This window comes from Mercenaria mercenaria, chromosome 2 (genome assembly GCF_021730395.1).
Source record: "Mercenaria mercenaria strain notata chromosome 2, MADL_Memer_1, whole genome shotgun sequence".
NCBI lineage: Eukaryota > Metazoa > Mollusca > Bivalvia > Venerida > Veneridae > Mercenaria > Mercenaria mercenaria.
In genome coordinates, this window is record NC_069362.1 from 48,723,622 (window position 1) to 48,745,279 (window position 21,658).

The window sequence follows — 21,658 nt, forward strand, 5'->3', positions numbered from 1 at the left end:
TTTTTTAGTCAGTACAGAGTTCCACTTTCTGGATGAAACATGATAAAAATTGCTGAACTTGAGCCAGACTTTGGTATAGCCTAAACTCCCATGAGGACTGTATCTTCAGCTTGCTGCAGAAATGAACTATTTCCTCAATATAGATTCATCATTTTGCCTAATCATTTACTTCTTAAATGCTGTTTATATATTGATTGTGAGGTCATAAATGTTCCTTTTCAAAAAGTGTGTAATTGCTAGTGAGTGTTAAAATACCCATGGGTAACCCCTCCGCCTGTTGAAGTGGCAGGTTCAGAATTGTGTACCTTCTGATTGGGTGAATTCCGATACCATCTGACCCCCAGAGAGGTAGATGGGTCTAATTCATGCCAGATGCACGCCTCTCCTACATTTTCTTCTGAAACATTTGCTTGTTTGTTATAGTATATCGTTCTTGTGTTCATTGTTGATAAGCCATTTGTTTTCTGATGCTGGAAGAGGACAGTTACCTAGGATTTGCTTATGATCCTAACATGTCTGTGATGTGGCCAGCAGGGACTTTAGGAGCTAAACCCCTGGTAAACTTTTAAAAACTTTTTATCTTCTGTTTTCTCAACAAAGTTTTCCCATGTCAGACATCTTGAATTTGCTAAATTTTGAAAAGTAGGTCAAACAACTTATTCTTTTTTGTAGGTTTTGTTCTTTGCTTAAGAAATGATTTTTTGAAAGTTTAAAATAATGTACTTAAATTTGTTAATAAAAGTTTTCAGAACTGCAAGAATAGAATTTGAGTGGTATGCTTTAGTAGAATATTTTTCAAAGGTACTTCCGACTTTTACTTGGGAAGAATGTAGCAGACTTTCTTTTTCACTACTAGGCTGATGCTGTTCTAATGGAAGTTATTTGGATTTTACAAATGAAATACCTTCTTGTGCTAGATATGTGTGTGTTAATTCTGTAAAATATTCTGTACTTTAATATAATCAGATATTTGCATGATATTTTAGTTAATCTACTACTGCAATCACACTAATAACTGTAAGCAGTTTAATCACAGTAAGTTGTTTAAAAGGTAATAGAAGTAATTTGTGGAGTCCATATTTGGTCATACAAATTTTTAGAAATAAAGATGCTCAAAAAGTGAAAGGGGTGAATGTGGCATTCTTTTAGTTTGTCTTTTATGGGAGATAACCCATTCTGATAATTTTATCTATTATGGGAGGTAATAGTGTGATTGCTGTCTAACTGTTAGTTTGTTTTTATTCTCTGCAGCACCCCCTACACCCATGTAACATAATATAAACAGTAACTGGATTCAGACTGCATGTTGGAAATCTGTCAGTTCATATGCTTGAATTAATAGAATCATCAAAAAATCTGTAGCCTATGAATCACTTCCCTTTAAACTTGTTCGTTTGATTTATACTTACAATAATGGAGATGTTTTCTGATAACTTACAGTATAGTTTTTCTTAATATATTTTAAGGTTTAAATTATTTCAAACAAAAATTGCTGTTACAGAAAAAGTATGATTTATTTATTAAATATCGGTAAGTCTCACACATTTACTGACATTTGATGAATGTCACTACTATAACTGACCATTATCATATTAGTGTTGCAACCATAGTTTTTAGTACGGAAATATTGGTAAATAAATTTATGCTGATAATGGTTACAAAAGAAGATGCACTGTCAATTGGCCATGGTCTCACACATACTTACAGAATATTGGTTTCCTAGGCAACCATTAGAAAATCACAGAGAGGCAGAGAATCTCTTTTTAGATCAATTTGGATTCTGCCATTCACAAAGAAATGGCAGGCCTGTTAAACATGTATCTTACGCTATTAACTCAAAATAAAAAGCTTGGAATTCCGACCGTAAATGGCGCATCTTCAGCATTACAAATTCAGGTTAGTGATTTTGTTAATTGTTTCGCTCTAACGTTGAGTATCTGTTACATTGCTATCGTGTTTGTTATTTGTCTTCTATTTTTAGCAGTAGGTCATCTGTGTGACAGTTAATTACGAAGTGGGAATCTGGGAAGAAGATAATGCTCATTACACACACACACACACATTGATATTTTATGTGGACATGCAGGATCTAATCAAAACATGCATGGCATACTGTATCGCGTGTTGATGTGTGTGTAATGTTTTCAGTCACAAAACCACTTGGGAAGTCTCTTGTTAATGCATGTTTGAACTGCAATATATTACTGTATGTTTATTTTTCATGACAGTTTAAGGTCTAGTAACAATTCCCTAACCATACAAAGTTCAAATTTGGTTTTGTCACAATAAGTAGAACTCCTGGTTAATATTAAATTTTTATCTTCTTTTTGATACAGAGTATCACATTTACATTATGTAACTCTAAATGCTGTCTAATTACATGTCAGTATTTTTGGAACTGAATTGGATTGAAAGTTTTATCATTATCAAATAACAAATAATTTTGACAGGTAACATAATGACTGAGCAGAACCAGTGTTACCCCAGCTCACAAGTCCCCATCCCTGCCCACTCCCATCTTAAAACCATTACCTAAGTACCAGGTTTCCCAAAGAATTAACACACTTGTTACAATGTTAATATTGCTAATATATGTCTTCAGTTAAAAGTCGAATATTCCCTTCATAACAGCAGCAATACTGAAGAAGAAAGCCTTAAAGTGATGGGTTTTGGATGACATTCTGTAGGAACCATTCTTGCTTATAAATAATTGTACATACTTATTATTTTAAAGAGCTCAAAATATGAAAGTACTAAGCAAAACAATCAAGTCTGGATAGGAAGTTTTCCTTTTATTTTCCTACTTTCTGTTCTGATAGTTGCTTGCAATTTTGTTATTATTTACTGGTTCACACTTTGTCATATTTCAAGTAGTTTCTATGACAGAGAATCTGTTAATTCGGTGGTTCAGTCTGGTGACACCTTAGGAATTGCCAGTAATTAGCCTTAGGGCCATCAAGGGGGGCCACTGATTGCAATATACATGATGGCATCTGGTATTACATAACAGCTGATTAGCCTAGATGGACCAGGCTGATCATATAATCTGATAAGCTACTACCCAGCTTCCATGATCAGTTTGTTACTGAAAACTTGACCAGATCACTAGTGCAGTTTTAGTTTTAGAAGTCAGTTTTTTAATTTGTTTGAAAATGGAAGGAATGTTGTTACAGCAAAGTGTACACCCCGAAATTCCAATGGAACAGTACTGCTTTCCAGGGATGGGACAGGTATAATATCATTTTCTTTGTGTTAAACTTTTAGCTTTTAAAAATGTAGACTTTGATGGATTAACTTTGGAGTTTGATTCAAAAATATTAAGTGGTGCCATCTTCTCTTCTCTTTGCTGCGACTAAACTAACACTTTGGCAAGGACAGGAGCAGTTTACATTTGGATATTTCCACATTCTTTATTACTTTTCTTTGCTGTTAAGTTTGACTCTTTTAGTAGATATTGATTTAATTATGTTAGAGCACTCAGTTCAAGATTAATCTACAGATTTCTAAGTCAGTCAGTTGAAATTGGAAGTGCCCAAACATCATGTTAGAAATTTCCCACTGCTTGTCCAAGAGAAAATTAGAAAGCAGTAGACCCAAGTTGATAAATTGGACCAGACATTGTTGTCTTTTTGTAAATATTCCATGTCTTAGATTTGATTGATAGTTTGGAACAAGTTCTTAAGATTTCTCTTATCGATTTAATCCACTGTTACTGTTCACCTCTGTATCTTCATTTATTCATGCCCTGATATCTAAGATGCTGACTTTTAATTAAGTCAAAGACATTGTAAACAATGGCTGGCTGATGAATAAATAATTATGGTTGGGATAGAAGGCAAACAGAAGCCAGTAGGAAAATGTAATTACCCTTCCTCATGCTAATTGCTTCCCTGACTTGCAGTTACAAATATGGCCAAATTTTGCATTATGCATAGTTCCCTAAGGATTTTTTATATTGATTGACTTTCAGGCAGTAAAACTTTTAGATTAATTGGGATAGGAATGTATATGATCATGATTTCTGGTATATGTTGTCTATTGTTACGATGTACTCAGTTGGAAGAAGTCGACTTTAGGATGCTTAGTATAGTGGTTGCTCATTTAAAAATGGAAAAAGATGTTAACATCGGAAAAACGTCAGGAGATGATACTGAGGTTGGTCTTGGATTTTCAGTGCTTGATTTTATGGAGTATTCTTATAAATTACATGGAAGCAGTTTCGCAGTTACCCATTTCATGTTCTGGATATACCTTTTCTTGTCTAGAAGTGGAGTAAATATAATCATTTGGTTGTGTCGAGTTTATCTAGAGGCTAAGCATTTTTTGCTTGTATTGTTTCTTACAGCATGCAGATACTGTTCAAAGTGTCTGATCAATATCTCTAGAAATGCTTCAAACAAACTGTAATATCTGGAAATTTCTCTCACTATGACCAGACATTGACTTCCGAATCTTACCCACATCCAAACAAATTCCTTGTTTCTGATGTCTGCTTGTTTATTCATGTATTTCTGAACATATTTCTTATTTATACAGTAGCTTGTATGGGAACACATTTTGTTCAGTGGTTCGGAAATGTCAGACATTTTCCCGGAATATATCAAAAAGCAATTTACCCAATTATCAGAAATAATTTTCCCTACATCATGAAATGTCAAATATTTGATGTTGAATATATTCTAACAAAGGCACTAAGCATATAAGGACTGGCTTTTGGGGTCTCCTTTGTGATCATAACTAATTCATGTCATTTAATCTAATTTTATCTGGAGATAATTCCGTTTGGCCTTTCCACTTAGTATACATGCTACCATCCATTGTCTAATTGAATTAGTCTGTAATGGTCCAGTTTACGAGCATTTAGATATTCAGCTTCATATGGCAATGGATTACATTCTTGTGTTTTTGTCATAAATCAGCCAGAACAATAGCACACCAGGAGTTATGTGGGTATGTTTCTTTAAACCTAATTTCAGTGTTTAGAAGTGTTTTCATTACAAAGTATCAAATATTTGTAAAGTTGGTTTCACAGAGAAAGTCGTTGCCTCATATTGACTAAAAAATAAGTTTAAAAACATGAATATTGTAAGTGTCTTATGTAGGTTTATATAATCAAAGTATATAATGAAGTATTGTGTGATTATTATTCATTATGAAGTTATGAAAATAATTGAAGGAGCTCAAGTGGTTTAGGGAAGTCAGTGTAAGATGTCAGGATCTCAACAGGATATCACATCTTAGACAGTGTACATGTGTCCATATACTTCAAGCCTCTTTGTTAGTGTTTTAACAGTATTTGTCATTTTGTGCTACAATTAAGCTGTAGCTTTTTGAGTTGTGTACCACAGAAAACAATGGAAATTCAGGGTCAAATTGTATGTAGTAGAAAGTTTTTGATTATTTACAAAGTTACTGTTGTTGGTAGTTTTGCACTAACAATTGTTAGTTTTTTGTTGTATTGTACTTGGTAAATCTGATATCTATGTATATATTTATATATATATATATATATAGAATGTGAAAATGTTTGTTGATAGATTTATCACAGTTTGATATTTGTTGAATGTGTTTTTGGCAGCATGTTTTAATTGAAGTAAACAGTTTTATTAATGTTATAATATTGTGAATAAGGTGTTAGTGCCGCACTTTGCATGGTTATTATATTAATAAACATTTTTTATATGAACTATTGACTTTAATACTTGGAATTTACATTTTTAGAAGTAGTAAATGATCTTATGTTCATTAAATTAAAGAGTTGTTATGTAATGTAAATTTTTGATACATGTTTTCTAAAGTGCTGAGCTGTATGGTAATTATACCTATTTTATTTTCACTTGTATTAAATTTCTGTGTAATATATTTCATTATATTGCTAGTTTTCCAAGAATTTGAACAAAACAGAGACTTGTAACATCATATATAGGATTTCAAAGAATCAATAATGAAACAAAATTAGCATCTTCGAAATTTACACACACATTTTGCAGAAAGTCGAATGTCATGGAAATAGGGGAAATATGATGAAAGTCTGATATTGGAGTTTTCTTAAAGACCTTATGTGAGAGTTTTGTTATATCATAGCAGACATATTAAAGTTACAAAAGGCCATGTCAGTTCCACAGTTGAATAACCTACATCATTTTCAGAGCCTCGCCGTACAGACGTCTTAGAGGACATTGTTTTTAACCCCGGAAAGGGAGGATGGTACTGTAGTTTGTGTTAAGATTTGAAAGCCCTGTTTCATTGAATTTATTTTTGTCTTTGCAGCACATGGTGCAGAATCAATTACCCCCGACATACCAGTATGCTCAAACCCCTGGGCTTGAAGAATATCAACCAGTCATGGTGCAAACACCAGTATCCTCCCTTCCAGCAGAGTTCAAAAGCGACCAGTCCGTGTTCACAACCACAGCCATCACCTCGGTGACGGCAAATGGGGGCGTAGAGCAGCAGACGGTAAGAGCCAGGGGAAACTTAAATGTACGTGAAGTATTCTGATAATTCTAGGCATGGCTTGCGGTGGTGGACTTACATGGTGGCGGCATGTAATTAGATAGAAAACTAATAATTTGAGGTTCATTCATTTTGTCCTTGATTCATGTTACTTACATTACTGAAGTTAGATGATTTTTTTTTTCTATAAAGTACCATAGTTGACAATGCAGTTCTCTGAAGTTCCGGGAGTTTTCCAGGAAATAGTCTGGATTCATTACGGTATTATGTCATTGTAACAGGAATAAGTATGATTTCATAAGATTGTAAAAAAAATTCTTACATCAGAATATTTTCTTGGCTAAATGGAACCTCATATACTAGATATATTGTTGCAGTTCTTTCTTTGTTTACTTACATTTATGTACGTTGGGTTTCCTGCAATGACTTCAAAATAGTGTTTACTCTATTGATTAAGCGAATTTCTCTCAAAGATGAGGGAACCATTTCATTAGGTCTGTGTATTGGACTATATAATGATTAGCTATGAGACTGGGAATTTGTTTTTCGCCAAAATTACATCTCTTGTGAATGTCATTGTCTGATGTTCCACTACAGGGAAATAACAGTCTTTTCTGCTTCGGCTGTTTCATTTTTGCTTCAGTTGAAACTTGACATTAGTTTGAAAATTCTCTGTGGAATACCAGTGACCATTTATGGTGTTGATTTCTCACCGAAAGCAGGCTGAATCATGTGGTCAATCTTCCAGTAAAGATGGTTTGGTAATATTCTTGATCAGATGTTAGATCTCACTAGGAACTCACCCAGTTTTATGTACAAGCCTATTAAAACGTCAGATGTTTGCTGTGAATTTGCTGTGTTTGTTACATAAATTTTTTTTGGTGTTTGCCCCTGTCATTCAGTAAGATAAGATTTCTTGTCTCCGGAAGTGGTAAACTGAAAAACAGATAAATGGACAGTTTGTGGGGTTTTTTTTACTGGTGATTTTCAAGGTCTGCCAAGTAGCATTTTGCTCTCTATTGATTTAAATTATCTTCCTTATTCATCCTTATTAATTTATTTCCCCAAAATTTGCTTTATATGTCTGTTTTTGCTTATTTTCTCCCATCAAAATAGTAAACAAAAGACAATGTAGATGACTGTTATGATATAAAGATTTGAGAGTGAATTAATATCCTGTACTATGTTTGGTGAAGTAATTAGCTGGTATCAGATTGTTGCTGGGGGCAGATTAGCTGCTAATTATGACACATCCTGGAAAACTGGGTTGACACTATGGTACCATATGTTTACTATAAGCTTATAAATCAATATGAAGTGTGATACCAGGATCTCATCCTTTAATTGTATCACTCTCATTTTATAGTCAACTATTTCCATTGTTCACATCTGTTTTAGTCTCTGTCATATTAACTATACAAGATTTAGTTGGTGTATTAACTGTACTAGGACTTTTTTTAAAACCAGGGAATGTTATTTAGTTGGAACAGTACTAACCTTGTGTTAAAATGTTAATATTAGCTAACAGATGAGCTGTTTTAATTAATACATGTACATCATCATACTGTGGAGCTAACATTGCTGATCTAGAATTAACATCACTCCTAACCATGCAGTTGAAAGTAAGAAGTATTTTTTTCTTTTTTGTTACTTTATTTCTGTGTATATATGCATTTTTAGCTCGACTATTCGAAGAATAGTCTAGCTATTCTACTCACCCTGGCGTCGGCGTCGGCGTCGGCGTCACACCTTGGTTAAGTTTTTGCATGCAAGTACATACAGCTATCATTTAAAGGCATATAGCTTTGAAACTTATTTATTCTTTTTCTAGGACAATTACCAACCTCACTGGGTCAAGTTCCATAACTCTAACATGTATTTTGAGCAAATTATGCCCCCTTTTGGACTTAGAAAATTTTGGTTAAAGTTTTACATGCAAGTTACTATCTCCAAAACTAATGCAGATATTGAATTGAAACTTCACATGTGTCTTTGGGATTATAAAACTATTTGATAGCACCAAGTCCCATAACTCTGACCTTCATTTTGGCCAAATTATGCCCCCTTTTGGACTTAAAAAATTCTGGTTAAAGTTTTGCGTGCAAGTACATACAGCTATTACTAAAAGGCATATAGATTTGAAACTTATTTTTTCTTTTTCTAGATCAATTACCTACCTCACTGGGTCAAGTCCCATAACTCTGACATGTATTTTGAGCAAATTATGCCCCTTTTGGACTTAGAAATCCTGGTTAAAGTTTTACATGCAAGTACTATCTCCAAAACTAATGCAGATATTGAATTGAAACTTTACATGTGTCTTCGGGGTTATAAAACTAGTTGATAGCACCAAGTCCCATAACTCTGACATGTATTTTGGGCAATTATGCCCCCTTTTGGACTTAGAAAATTCTGGTTAAAGTTTTGCGTGCAAGTACATACAGCTATTACTAAAAGGCATATAGATTTGAAACTTATTTTTTCTTTTTCTAGATCAATTACCTACCTCACTGGGACAAGTCCCATAACTCTGACATGTATTTTGGCAAATTATGCCCCCTTTTGGACTTATAAATCCTGGTTAAAGTTTTACATGCAAGTTACTATCTCCAAAACTAATATAGATATTAAATTGAAACTTCACATGTGTCTTCGGGGTTATAAAACTAGTTGATAGAATCAAGTCCCATAACTCTGACATGTATTTTGGGCAAATTATGCCCCCTTTTGGACTTACAAAATTCTGGTTAAAGTTTTGCGTGCAAGTACATACAGCTATTACTAAAAGGCATATAGCTTTGAATCTTATTTATTCCTTTTCTAGGTTAATTACCAGCCTCACTAGGTCAAGTTCCATAACTCTTAACATGTATTTTGAACAAATTATGCCCCCTTTTGGACTTAGAAAATTCTGGTTAAAGTTTACATGCAAGTTACTATCTCCAAAACTAATGCAGATATTGAATTTAAACCTAACATGTTTCTTTGGGGTTATAAAACTAGTTGATAGCATCAAGTCCCATAACTTTGATATGTATTTTGGTCAAATTATGTCCCCTTTCGAACTTAAACTCTTTTGATATTTAACATTTTGGGTAATAATTTCCTGCTTCTGTGACAATATTTCGAATAGTCGAGCTTGGCTGTCTTACGGACAGCTCTTGTTATGATTGTATTATATTTCAGTATGCTTTGTGCAAAAGGATACTTTTATATTTTGTAATTTCATGTAGTTTCATGATAAAACTTCCTTTTGTCTAATAATAATATTTGCTATTAATATTTGAACTGGCATTTTTCACTTCATTCAATTATCGTGTTTAGTGCTAGTTGTGTCAGAGTAATTTGAGAATATCTTTGACATTTGGTGGCCATGGGAAACAGCAATTTGTATTTGGCATGTATATAACATGATAGTTTGACATTTTCTGTAATGTGGTACTTATAGAAACATGTTAATAACATGTAATGTATAACTGGTTTGTTATATGTAGAGCTTTGGTACAAAGTGCTTTTGCTTATAAAACAACAATAAGAAGAAAAAAAGCTCTGTTCCAAGTATATAAAAATTGTTTTACTAAATGCAGAATTAAAAATTTTATCAGATTTTTTGGGCTTCTATATAAAATATTATTTGATTTTATCTTTTCACAATGCAATTTGCAGTGTTTTGCTTATTTTTTTTCACGTGTACAAGAAAACTGTTTTTTCATATTTAAGTGTTTTATGGCATAAAGTAGGAAATACAGACAACCCACTGCTTTGTGATTAGATTCTCACATGCAAGCAAGCCATAAAACATGTCTAATGGAGAAAAGTGAAAAATTAGATATTCATAATGTGTTTTATGTAAAGGTTAATAATTTTCCCTGTTAATTTCTTTGTGTAGAAAACATTTCCTGGCACACCTATGTATTGTTTTATACTTTTCAATTATTTATAGCAGACAGATCTAGTCGAGGGCGAGGCAGTACCACAACAGCAGAGCCCAACAGAAGCCGGTTCCAAAGTAGAAGCCGTGTCACCCGGAGCAGCACAAGGACCAAAGAGATTGCATGTGTCAAATATACCATTCAGATTTAGAGAAGCAGATTTGCGGAATTTATTAGGGGTAGGTGAAATACAGTCATGCATTTTTTGGCAGAACGGAAAGTGTGAATTGTATAATATGTGAAACTAAACTTTTAACAAATGGCAATTCAGCTCTTGTCATAAATGTCATAAACAACAATTTATATCTATATGTTATAGAAATTCAGTTTTACTTAGTTCCTAGCATTAAAACTTCATTTTAATGTGAAAATTTAAAAACAGTAAATGTCTTTTGTAAAAGTGGTCTTTTTTCCTTTCTTTGTTGATTTTTTTGTACTGGATGTCAGATTTTATAGTATCTCTTGAGATTATGATAACATTTTACATCAAGGCCCTATGACCACAAAACATTTTTTTGGTCTAAGCAAGTGGAACTCCAGTCGAAACTGACCATCAGTAATGAGAAGTTGCTTGAAAATAGTCATTAACTTAACATTTAGTTTCAAACATGCAATATAGATATAAATGACAAATGAGCCACACCATGAGAAAACCAACATAGTGGCTTTGCGACCAGCATGGATCCAGACCAGCCTGCGCATCTGTGCAGGCTGGTCTGGATCCATGCTGGTCGCAACCCCATTTTGTTGATTTTCTCATGGCAAAAATAAAGATTCATTATCATTCTCAGCGGAGACTAAAAATGTTTTATGAACAGAGGCCAGAAGTTACTAGCCAATAAAAAAGGAATTGCCTTAATAATTTTGATATAGGATCTAAATTCTCTCAGAAATAATATAATTTCTCTTTAATGGACTGTATTGGTCATGTAGATGGAAGTTTTTTTCACAGAAATGTAAAAAATCTTTTGGTCTTTTGCTATGCCATTGTAGAAAAAGTTTAAAAGTAAAATTTTCAGTAGTTTGTGTGTTGCAGTAGTAAAATGATTATTTTGTCATTACAGCAATTTGGGCCTATTTTAGATGTAGAAATCATTTTCAATGAAAGAGGGTCTAAGGTAAGCTTTATATTGTTATGTATGTGTTCATTTGTCTGTCTTAATACATGAGCAAAAGCAAAACAACTTGCCTCCAGAATGGTCCGAAGGTTTTTTGCTGACAACTGGTCCCCCTGAGACAGTCTGAAATAAAAAAAAGTTGCTTGCTCATATTGAGACCAGGATTTGAAGGAAGTAATTTATTCTGCTGGTTGTTATATATGTATAGTTCGGCAATTCTTTACACTGAATGGAACAGAAGGGAAAATTTTGACATATTCTGTAATGTTGATTGAAAATGCTCATTCTGGGAGCCATTTTGATGCTTCAAAAATAAGTGCTATCGCAAATTTTTTAACCGTGTACTAATTACTGTAAGAGCTTTATATTGACTTTATTATGAGGAGGGATACTGTTACTTATAGTTCTGACTTTGCCAAGACGAGCATAAAATAGAAAACAACAGCAACAGAAATGCTTAAGTGCCAAACCTTAAGCATAGAAAATAGTTAAGTCCTACCATAGAACTATTGAAGGCAGAACTATAAAAGTATGTCCTAATTTTAATTATTACACAACTTCGTATAAGTCGAAAGTCTATAATTTGTGCTGTATGACCAGTCTATATTTAGCACGTTTTCTGGTCTAACTAAAATATTATAAATAAGACTGTTGAAATTAATTTTTCGATGTCATTTAATAAATCACTTACTGAATGGCTCGCCAGTCAAAAGTCAAACCCATTTGACCTCGGTCCTTTGGACCTCAGGCAATAGTTTCGACTATTTACTGGCTAGCAATTCAGTCTTTATACTGATGAATGCGTATATACATATGTAACAACAGCTGCATTTAGATATTTCATGTTGTGTGAGCAGTGTAGATAAACTCTTTCTACACTTATGATGGTCGTTTGTTTCATTTTGTAATGAAATGTTTCTAATTAATATTGAAACACAATTATGTTCTGCTCTAGTACTTCATTTTTTTCAAATAAATGAATTGTAATATTGAACAATTTGGTTTGTATACACAGATATTGAAATTGTTACAGGCTTATAATAGCAGAACTTAAAAAATACTTTGATTTATTCAAATTTCACTGTACATGTAAATGATAATTGTTAACTGGTTGTTTAAAGACATCAGTTTCGTAGATAATTCCTGTTGTAACAATGTGTGCTGTATTAACTGAAATGTGCTTTTGATTGGAGACAGAAAAAAGACATACCATTGTTTACAGCAGTTGTACAGCAAATCTGCATCATTGATGTTTTTAGACAAACATTTGTTCTATGCAATTTATATCACATTCTGCACCTTACCTCCACACCTCTTTTCTCCAAAATAGAAAGAAACCAAATAATCAGAGAATAAAACTACAGTCATCAAGAATCAATTTGGAAGCCACAGATTTTCTTAGATTAGTTTGTCTGTGTTGCTGCAAAGATTCCTGTTTTCATCTGATAATTGTTGTTCACAGAACTAAGAATGTAATTATTTTCTTGCATTGAATGTGATATAATTTGCTGATCCATTTGCAAAAGTTTTTGATGATCTTTCTGTGATTGTTTTTGCATTGTTTTTGTCTGTGGTATGTTTCAGCTCCTCTGTAGGCCCAATAAAATAGTATGTTTGTTTTGGAAATGAAAGTGTTCTCTATTGTTTAATGGTTTACATAATAAAGATTTATGCTTAACATTAACGGTACTTTCTTAGACTTGAAGTAAAAGTGTTTGGAATGTTTCCAAATGTGATGGTAAATTCTTACAGAAGGGTCCTAACTGCCACATTTAATAATGATGCATATGAGAAATTATTATGTGATATTTTTTTCATTAAGTGTAATACTTTTCTATGTGTAAGCTATTTATGTGTGAAAATACATGCCATATCACAGCAATTGTATACTCTCTGATTGTTGTTAAGCCTGCAAGTACCAGAATTAGATATGTGATGAATGTATACCCAAGATGCTGCACATATGTGTTTCTGTCTATGTGTATATGTGTGTGGATATATGTGGGAGTGTTTGTGGACAGCGTTTTATATGTTTTGTGATGTTTTCAAATCCATGTTCCAAATTTAAAAAAGATTGCGCTACATGTTAAATGTTTTATATTACACTATGCTTATGTTATTTTGGAAAAATGATTTTATTGGCCATTTTGAGATTAAAAGTAAGCCTGGTTTGGAGTATGAATTTAGCACGTAAATGAGTAAAGATTATTTTTTGAAATGAACTAAGGTATATCAATTGTCTGTGGCCGAATGTTTGTCCTGGTATGTGTGTGAGTGTTTGTCCATATGTTTGTTTGTCTGTGTTTGTCTGTTTGTGTGTCTTGCAGCTGTTTCTCAAGCATGTAGATCGTGTCGCTTACTTAGGCACTGGCATGTTCGAATTGTCATGTCAAATCAATGAGATTCATGTGTCTTATCTATATGTTACTCCTTGTTTAACTTCAGAAGAGTTATGTACTGTCATGTATTATACAAGCAGAGGCATGTGTAATATGTTTTAATTTAAATGACTGACTATGATTATTACAAAGATACATGTATTGACAATGATTCGTTTGCACGAATTTTAATGCATGTTCCTTATTTTTTTCCTTCGTGCATGTAGGGATTTGGTTTCGTAACTTTCCAAAATAGCGTGGACGCTGACAGAGCACGAGAGAAACTGAACGGTACAGTGGTTGAGGGACGCAAAGTTGAGGTGCATGTATATTCATTATTTTGTCGTAGCACAAGTTACACTTAAAAGTCCTTTTATACCTTAAACCTGTGCAGTATAAAGAAATGCCTGTACATCGTTGTAAGTGATTGTTGTATTGCCTTGTGTGTATGAAAACTATACGCAGCTCGTTGGTTTTCAAACCCCAATGTCAGTGAAAAGTTTTATGCCTTCTTTTTTATTATTATGATCACCTAGGCAAATGTATGGGTGCATTTTGAGTTGAAATCACCACTCGTGTATTGAGTATTTTTCTTGCCAAAAATTGCCTTCAATGTACTACTGAGTTTTGTTGGGAGAGTACTGTTTTATTTAGTGAAATTGAGATCTGTGTGCATTTTGGTTATGGACAGTAGATGTTTTGTTTTCCTATATTCATGGCTGTATTTGGCACCAGTATTTCCATTTATCTATCCGTGTTACTGGAAATATCTTTATATATCTGTTACCATGTGATATATTTGATAGCAAAAAATTCTGAAGTTTTTTTATTTTCTATGTGTGTTATGGCATTTCTTCATTCTGTGCTGTGTCGCAATAGTTACCGTACATGTTAAATAATCGAAAGGTTACACTACAACAACACTTACAATACGATTTTATTTATAAGGCAATACAATCCTAAGTTCTCTGGTCGTACACTATAGGAGACGTCAAGTAGGTAGGTGGATCCACATTTTCCATACAGTTTTTATTTTATAGACCAATACTTAAAATGGAGATCAGATATTTCAAACAACAAGATGACTTTCACTGAAATTCTAAATTTCCTTTCTTAGAGTGCTGTAAACTTTTTGAAAAAAGGCTCGAAAGTGGCTTTATTTAGTTCATCCAGTTTCATGCTAAGTAGCAGTAATTCAATAAATTTATTAAATGTAATAAAATAAGTCTGCTTATTAGATTAGAGGAAGAATCTGTAGGGACATGTAACAATTTCTTTATTACCTCTCAAGAGGATTTTTTTTATACCAGACTAGTGGATTTTATGTGAAATAATTATAATATTATGTTAACTTCTTCTTAAGGGTTTTCTTTATATCCTAACCAGATTCTTCTACTCCAATAGGTCATCTGAAACCCGAGTGCCTACCCTTACCTGTAATAATGCAGGGGCACCTCAGGTCTTCATTAACCATCAAAAGCTAAAAAGTTACCATACGACCTGAAATTGTGGTGGCATAAAACCCATCAAATGACTAACTAAACATTCTCTGGAAAGTTGGAAACACTCATATTTATGAAATCCATCCTTGCTTCCACCATGAGTGCCTCTAATCATTATTTCCTATTTGAAATGGAAAAAGAAGTGTTTCAAAACAGAAAACATTACCGGTACATAAACATTTCTGGTCAAATGTAATTATTTTTGTATCCAGATAGTTCCAGCTATGTAAACTGTAGTTATTGCATGTCAAGTACAAATGCTCTGTTATTGATTCCAAAGAAAACTGTCTATAACAGATGGATCTATAGAATGCTTCCCAAAGGTGTTGTGAAACAGATACATTAATTTTAGCTAATATTCAAACATTTAGTACCTCCAGGATATTTCCCTAGGGTAAAGCAATGGCTGTATAAAACTCCCAAACAACGGCATCTGCTCTGTAATTCACTTCTGTGGAGGCCTATATTTTTGCTTCTGTTATTTCGGATGATAAATCTATATTGCAAAATGTTACTCTAGGCTGCCTTTCATATCTATCTTGGTTGTTTCCTGAAACTAATGAAGAATAATGGGGGGACTTTATTGTAAGACTGTACTATAACGGAACATTATTGATAATGAAAGTTTGGCACATGGTGGTAACCTTGCCACTTTTTATGTGAGACTTACCTCCCTTATGTCTGGCTCCATTACGTCACATTTTGCGTAGGAAAATTCTTCTGTGCTTTCCTGCCAGGAAGCAATCCAAGAAAATGTTGCTTTTAGATCTAAATACACATAAATAGTTTCATCTGTAAGGTTTATAGCGCTATAAAACATTTCAAGACATCTTATAAACATTCCTTGTACAAAGGTATATGCTATGACTGCCCATTGCATTTATATCACAGGATTCTGTTTTTTTCTGAACTTAAAGGTAACATGGAACATATGGCATGTGGTTGGGGATGATAAGAAGAAAAAAAGTTGTTTGAAATATCTGTCTCCCAGTCTAAATTATTTACATAAAACTGATGTTATAGAATTGCAAACAGATTTGTCTTATGAAAGAGATTTTCTTATATCTATCTTGAAGTTTTCATGGCTGAGTCATAAGAATTTGCTTATCTGTTGGCAAGAAGCATAAAATTTAGAAATAACTCTGTAGGATTTGTATACCTCTAGTATTATCCCCTTTATACTAAGAACGTTGGTTTTCTTGCATTGTCATGAAAAGTGTAAATCTTTATACATGAATGCAGAAGGTTTTGCAAAATTGAGATTCTAATAGTCATGGAACTTTTGTAGAACTTGCCTTTCTTTATGATGTGCTATCAGAATTGTTGTAGGAATTCTACATTTGTTATCCTTCTTCAAGTCCATATGGTAATGAAGAAACTGGCCATAGTCTGTTTTCGATAAAATATGAAGTCTACAAAAGTCTTGCTAGCATAGCGCTTAGTAGATTTTGATTTTTCAAGTAATCAACTTTCAGTCAAGTCAAACATCAAGTAAAATGAATTATTTGTTCCCTGTAGAAAATACAGCTTATATGTGTCTCTAGTTACAAATTAACAGTACTCATTTGCCTGTCTTTCTTTATTTGAGGAACTGGGTGAAGAAATGTAGTTATACTACAAAATCAATAGAACTTTGAGAAAGGAAGACACCATACTGTGGGTGGGATATTTGTAATTTGATTTCCAAAGCTCATTTTCGAGGTATTGAGCTCATTTTTTCACATGTAGTGTGAATATGAATCAGTGATTTATTAGTTTGCCTGCAACTAAATTCTGATAGCAGACCCTTTATCCAGACAAGATTCTTGATTTCTGATAAATCTGTCAGAGAAAGGAAAATTGAAGATCTGAAAACCTGTTTTATTGCAGATTAGTGTAAATTGATTACTGTTGTAGGGGTTAAAAAGAAACAGTTAAGAATCAATGAATATTAGATATACAGTGAAACACCGCTCGCTCGAGGTCGCAAGGGGATGAGCAAAATGCTCGAGTTATCCATGGTTTCGAGCGACCCAAACATTGACCAACATACGAAGAAAATTGAAGTTTGTTTTACCAATTGTCACCTCGAGACGATTGCAGAGAAACGGTGATGCGTAATAATAACACCTCGTGACATTTCAAAAAACGTATTACAAACGTTATTATGATAGATCGTAAATGGCACATGTGAAGAAACAGCTAAACATTATTTTTTTTGAAATACTGTAATCGAATTCGCAATTTTCTTCCCAAATTAAGATCATATAATTACGTCTCTATTTATGAAAGGCTATCTATTTCCTTTATTTGCATGCAAACAACTGTTGATTAAAATATTAGATCTCATAATTATCTTCTCGATCCCGCAGAAAAAAGTAATAATTAATAACAATTTGATCAATAAAATTTTTCTTCCACCTTCATCAATAATTGATCTCATTATCAGATCAAATATACCGACAAACAAACTTAAGATAGTAGGGAATAGACCCTGCAATCTCACGACGTGCGAAAATTTTAAATTAACCAATACATTCTGACCGCCGAAGTGTGAAAAATTTTGACACCTCTGCTCGATTTGCCATAAGCAACAAAGAGTAAATAATACACAGGGACCAGGTGTCAATCTCGAGCGATCGAGTTATCGACCGACCCACCATGGTAATTTCATAAGAAAATAAAGGAAATGGCGACACATGATTGCTGAGTCGAGGATCTGATCATCGATGTTCGAGTGTAAGAACGTTGAATCATTGTATTATTATTTTATTGGTTCATTTATATTTTTCTTGATATATTTAGCAGTTCTTGTAATAAATTCTGGCATTGTGGGTTCATATTTTTCTCCTTTTATAGTGTTTGTTTTACTTAAAACATCAGTCTTTGAATTAAACCAATTAAACTACATATTTTTTAAAGGAAAGAATTAATAGTTCAGAATGTCTGGAATAAAGGGTAAGATTGGCAAGTCCTCTTCAGACAAGAGAAAATTAATATCTTGGCTTTATGATCATAACAAAGAAACTTCCATGAGAAATTGCTAATTTACAAGTACTTTTTGCAATTTCCATTTCTTTTGCATAACAATTTTCATGAATGAGGGTATTGTATAGCTATCAGCAAAAGTTTCTTCATCAAATTTATTACATTCTCATGAAAACTGTGACACTCCCTTTTGGTTTCTGAATGAATTTATGCTACCAGTTGAGATAAAGGTAAAGAGTATAAGGAGGAGTGCACAAAAAATGCTTTGGCTACAAGAGTTTCAGTAACTCTCTTACCTAATTTTAAAGTATTGCCACTGGGGGTTAAATGTGTAGGATTTTGTTCTTATTACAACATTCATACAAGCATAAGAATTTGTTTATCAGCTGTCAAAAATTTAATGATCAGTATCAGAATACAGAAAATGTGGGTTATTTGATAATCTCTTGGGGTTTATATTTTCCTCACCAAGTAAAACTTCATGAGAAGGCTTGAGTCAGACACCCAAGACAAAGCTGATATAACATGATTCAGTATTTTGCACATTATGTAAATGAATGGCAATTGAAGATGAAGTACATTTTGTTGATAGCTATATATGTGTTATAGATTCTTTCCCAGTGTATTCCCTTGTTGGTTTCAGTCTTCAAATAGATAATCATCAACACCAGCTTATTAGACATTTTGGCTAGCTTCTCTTTTTGAAGCGAATATGTTTACATATTTGTCTAAATAAGGTTTTCATAATTTCTTAAATTTCTGTAGTACTATAACCAGATTTTTTTCATATCTAAAACAAGTTGTATGTCTGGGAAAGTTTTTGTGACTGCACTCTGTACAACTGGGAGAGCCTGTGTAAAACTGCACTAGTTTCAAAAGTATGCACATATTGCTACAAAGAAATAGAAATTTAGATACAAGTTTACTGTAGAATTAGGCAAACTGTCCGCTACATTAATTTTTAGCGCATTTCTGTCTTTAGATCGTAAAATCATATTGCGTCTTTGTTTGCTTTTATACAGGTTCAAATCTAGATACATTTGACCTGTCCATGAATTCATTCTGGTTAAATGTTAGACATAACTTTACTGTGACTGATTTCAAGAAAGAAAGAAAAAAAGAACATTTTTATTAAGATTTACATAGCCAAACATCAGAACAAACAGAAAAAACGAATGAATGATTCCAGTTGTGCAAAGTAAACACACCCCCTCATGTATATGTTGCATCTTATGTTGACATGTATGCTATGTTTGTATGTACTCAGATTTCCTTATTGCTAATGTCTTACCATCCTTCGTCAGGTCAACAATGCTACTGCTCGTGTAATGACCAAAAAAACTGCTGTTGCACCTACTATCCCAAATGGTAAGACATCGTATTCATGAATGTTTTTATTATTTATTTTCAAATTATTTGTGTGTTTGTATAGAGGAATTTTTTTTCATTCGCCAGCAAATTTCAGTATAATTTAGTGGGATGAACCATTTTTGAGCAACTTTGATTTAATATTTACAAAGAAATTTCCATTTAGAAGGTAGAATAAATGTAACAAGACTAAGAGCAAGATGGTTGCTTTTCTAGACTTGAATTACAAGAAATAACAGAGGATCAGTACTAGGCCCAAAAATATTTTTTACGGAAAAAGCATAAGCTTGATTATATGGGACTGGTATAACCTCATGTTCATTAATTGCACCATTGAATCATGCACATTTTCAAATTTGGGCCTGTTCAAATATCGGAGGAAAAACCTTTCATATATAAAACATATCAAACAAATTGTACAAGATCATCAAATAGGGTGAAAAATTATCAGCTTCAGAATTCAGGAAGAATGAACCTTCCCCTTACCATTTTACCTGCTGCTGGAAGTACCAGTTTGATTGGAGAATCATGTTTCTGGCTTTTTATTATGAGAAGTTCCAGAATTATGATCAATTATAATATGATTGACATATGAGCCTGTCGGGCATAAAATTTACATAAACGTCAGCCAAGCCAAAACTATATATAATAGCAAGAAAGAACTAAATTCAGTAGTTATTAATTCCGCACTATTTCCTTCTCAGAACATATCTAACGCAGAACAGAATCTACTGGGAGTGATAAATTATATTATCGTAATATATTAATAAATCACCATTCCTTAATTTTGGGAAGTAGACAGTTATTGATAAAATTAGGGAGAAGTATGGTTTGTAAGTTCCACAGTCAGATATGTCAGTGGAGGTTTTACAAGAGCTCTGAAAACATTTGCTTTTTGCCTAAGACATATGGTAGCAGGAGGCAGGGTTGTTGTTTTTTATATTTGATTGGGCTGCTAATGTCAGTATTAAATGTGTCTGCAATAAAACACAGATGCCTTCTGGGAATTTATGGGAATGTCTTATTTTTAGGCCAGTTCTACCTGAGCTTTGGCTTTTGCCCTGCCTTTTTCCTGTGACAATGTATTTGCTGCAAGTGACAATTTGACCACAGACATTGAGTCCTGGGTTTCATACTGCCTACTGTGGATATGGAGGCCAGGGTGGCCATTTTGTGACTGACAGAACACAAATTTAAAGTAAACAAACTGGTATTTCTGTCTGTTAAAAAGCAAAGACTTATGGCTTGGATAAGTTTCTGTTGGAGCAACTTAATTATAGATTGAAAGTTTAATGACCGGTAAATTTCTCCAGGAGGAAGATATTTTTTGATGGAATCTAAGATAATGGTTTCTGAAATATATGATAACTTCCCAGCATGAGCTAATTCTGTTGGAAATTGGCATAAAAACCTCAGTAAATATTTATGAAGAGAGAGACAAGACATACACCCCCCTACATACCATTGTTGCTTCATTGGAAAATGGCCATAAATAAATAGCTCCACTGCCATATGTTTGCCAGAGAATAACAGCTACTGTTCAAATATGCAAGACTGAGAAGAAAAATGAAAGGAGTAAGATATCTTATTATATTATCATACCTTAATAAAGATAAGATGTTCCGAATAGGTCAGTATGGGGGTACATGCCAAAGCTATTTAGATTAACATATCTCAGTCCAAAAAAATCTTTGTTTATACAGAAGTTATTCTATAGGAAGACAAGGAAAGATTATTATCTTAATTTTACCTGATAAATACCTGATAGATAGTAAGTAATACAATTGGACATCTGTCAAAAAAATGAACCAAATATCTGCCAAAGAAATTAACAGTAATACTATTTCTTGATTGAAGTACAGTAGGTGAACTTCTAAATGTTTGTACTAAAATCAAGCCGATTGGATTAGATCAGTAGGGTACTAAAATCAATCCTG

General features: G+C 33.2%; 2 protein-coding genes across 20 annotated transcripts in view; one reads left to right on the forward strand and one right to left on the reverse strand.

Annotated features, from left to right (window-relative positions):
* The window catches only part of LOC123563897 (voltage-dependent anion-selective channel protein 2-like), a 372,548-nt gene that overhangs the window by 157,643 nt on the left and 193,247 nt on the right, over positions 1–21,658 (reverse strand). The gene's annotated exons all lie outside the window — the stretch shown is intronic.
* LOC123563892 (RNA binding protein fox-1 homolog 2-like) overlaps positions 1–21,658 on the forward strand; it is a 54,538-nt gene that overhangs the window by 22,404 nt on the left and 10,476 nt on the right. For 8 of the 19 annotated variants that reach the window (XM_045357025.2, XM_053536543.1, XM_053536542.1 and 5 more), the window contains 5 exons: positions 6,271–6,483; positions 10,400–10,567; positions 11,453–11,506; positions 14,112–14,204; positions 19,658–19,721. In XM_045357025.2, the coding sequence (XP_045212960.1) occupies positions 6,271–6,483; positions 10,400–10,567; positions 11,453–11,506; positions 14,112–14,204; positions 19,658–19,721 (592 nt within the window). Of the gene's footprint in view, positions 1–398; positions 558–1,773; positions 1,897–3,076; positions 3,231–3,987; positions 4,156–4,766; positions 4,951–5,230; positions 5,376–5,548; positions 5,594–6,270; positions 6,484–6,522; positions 8,079–10,399; positions 10,568–11,452; positions 11,507–14,111; positions 14,205–19,657; positions 19,722–21,658 lie in introns of those variants that run through there. The other 11 variants (XM_053536534.1, XM_053536533.1, XM_053536535.1 and 8 more) reach the window with 11 other exon arrangements.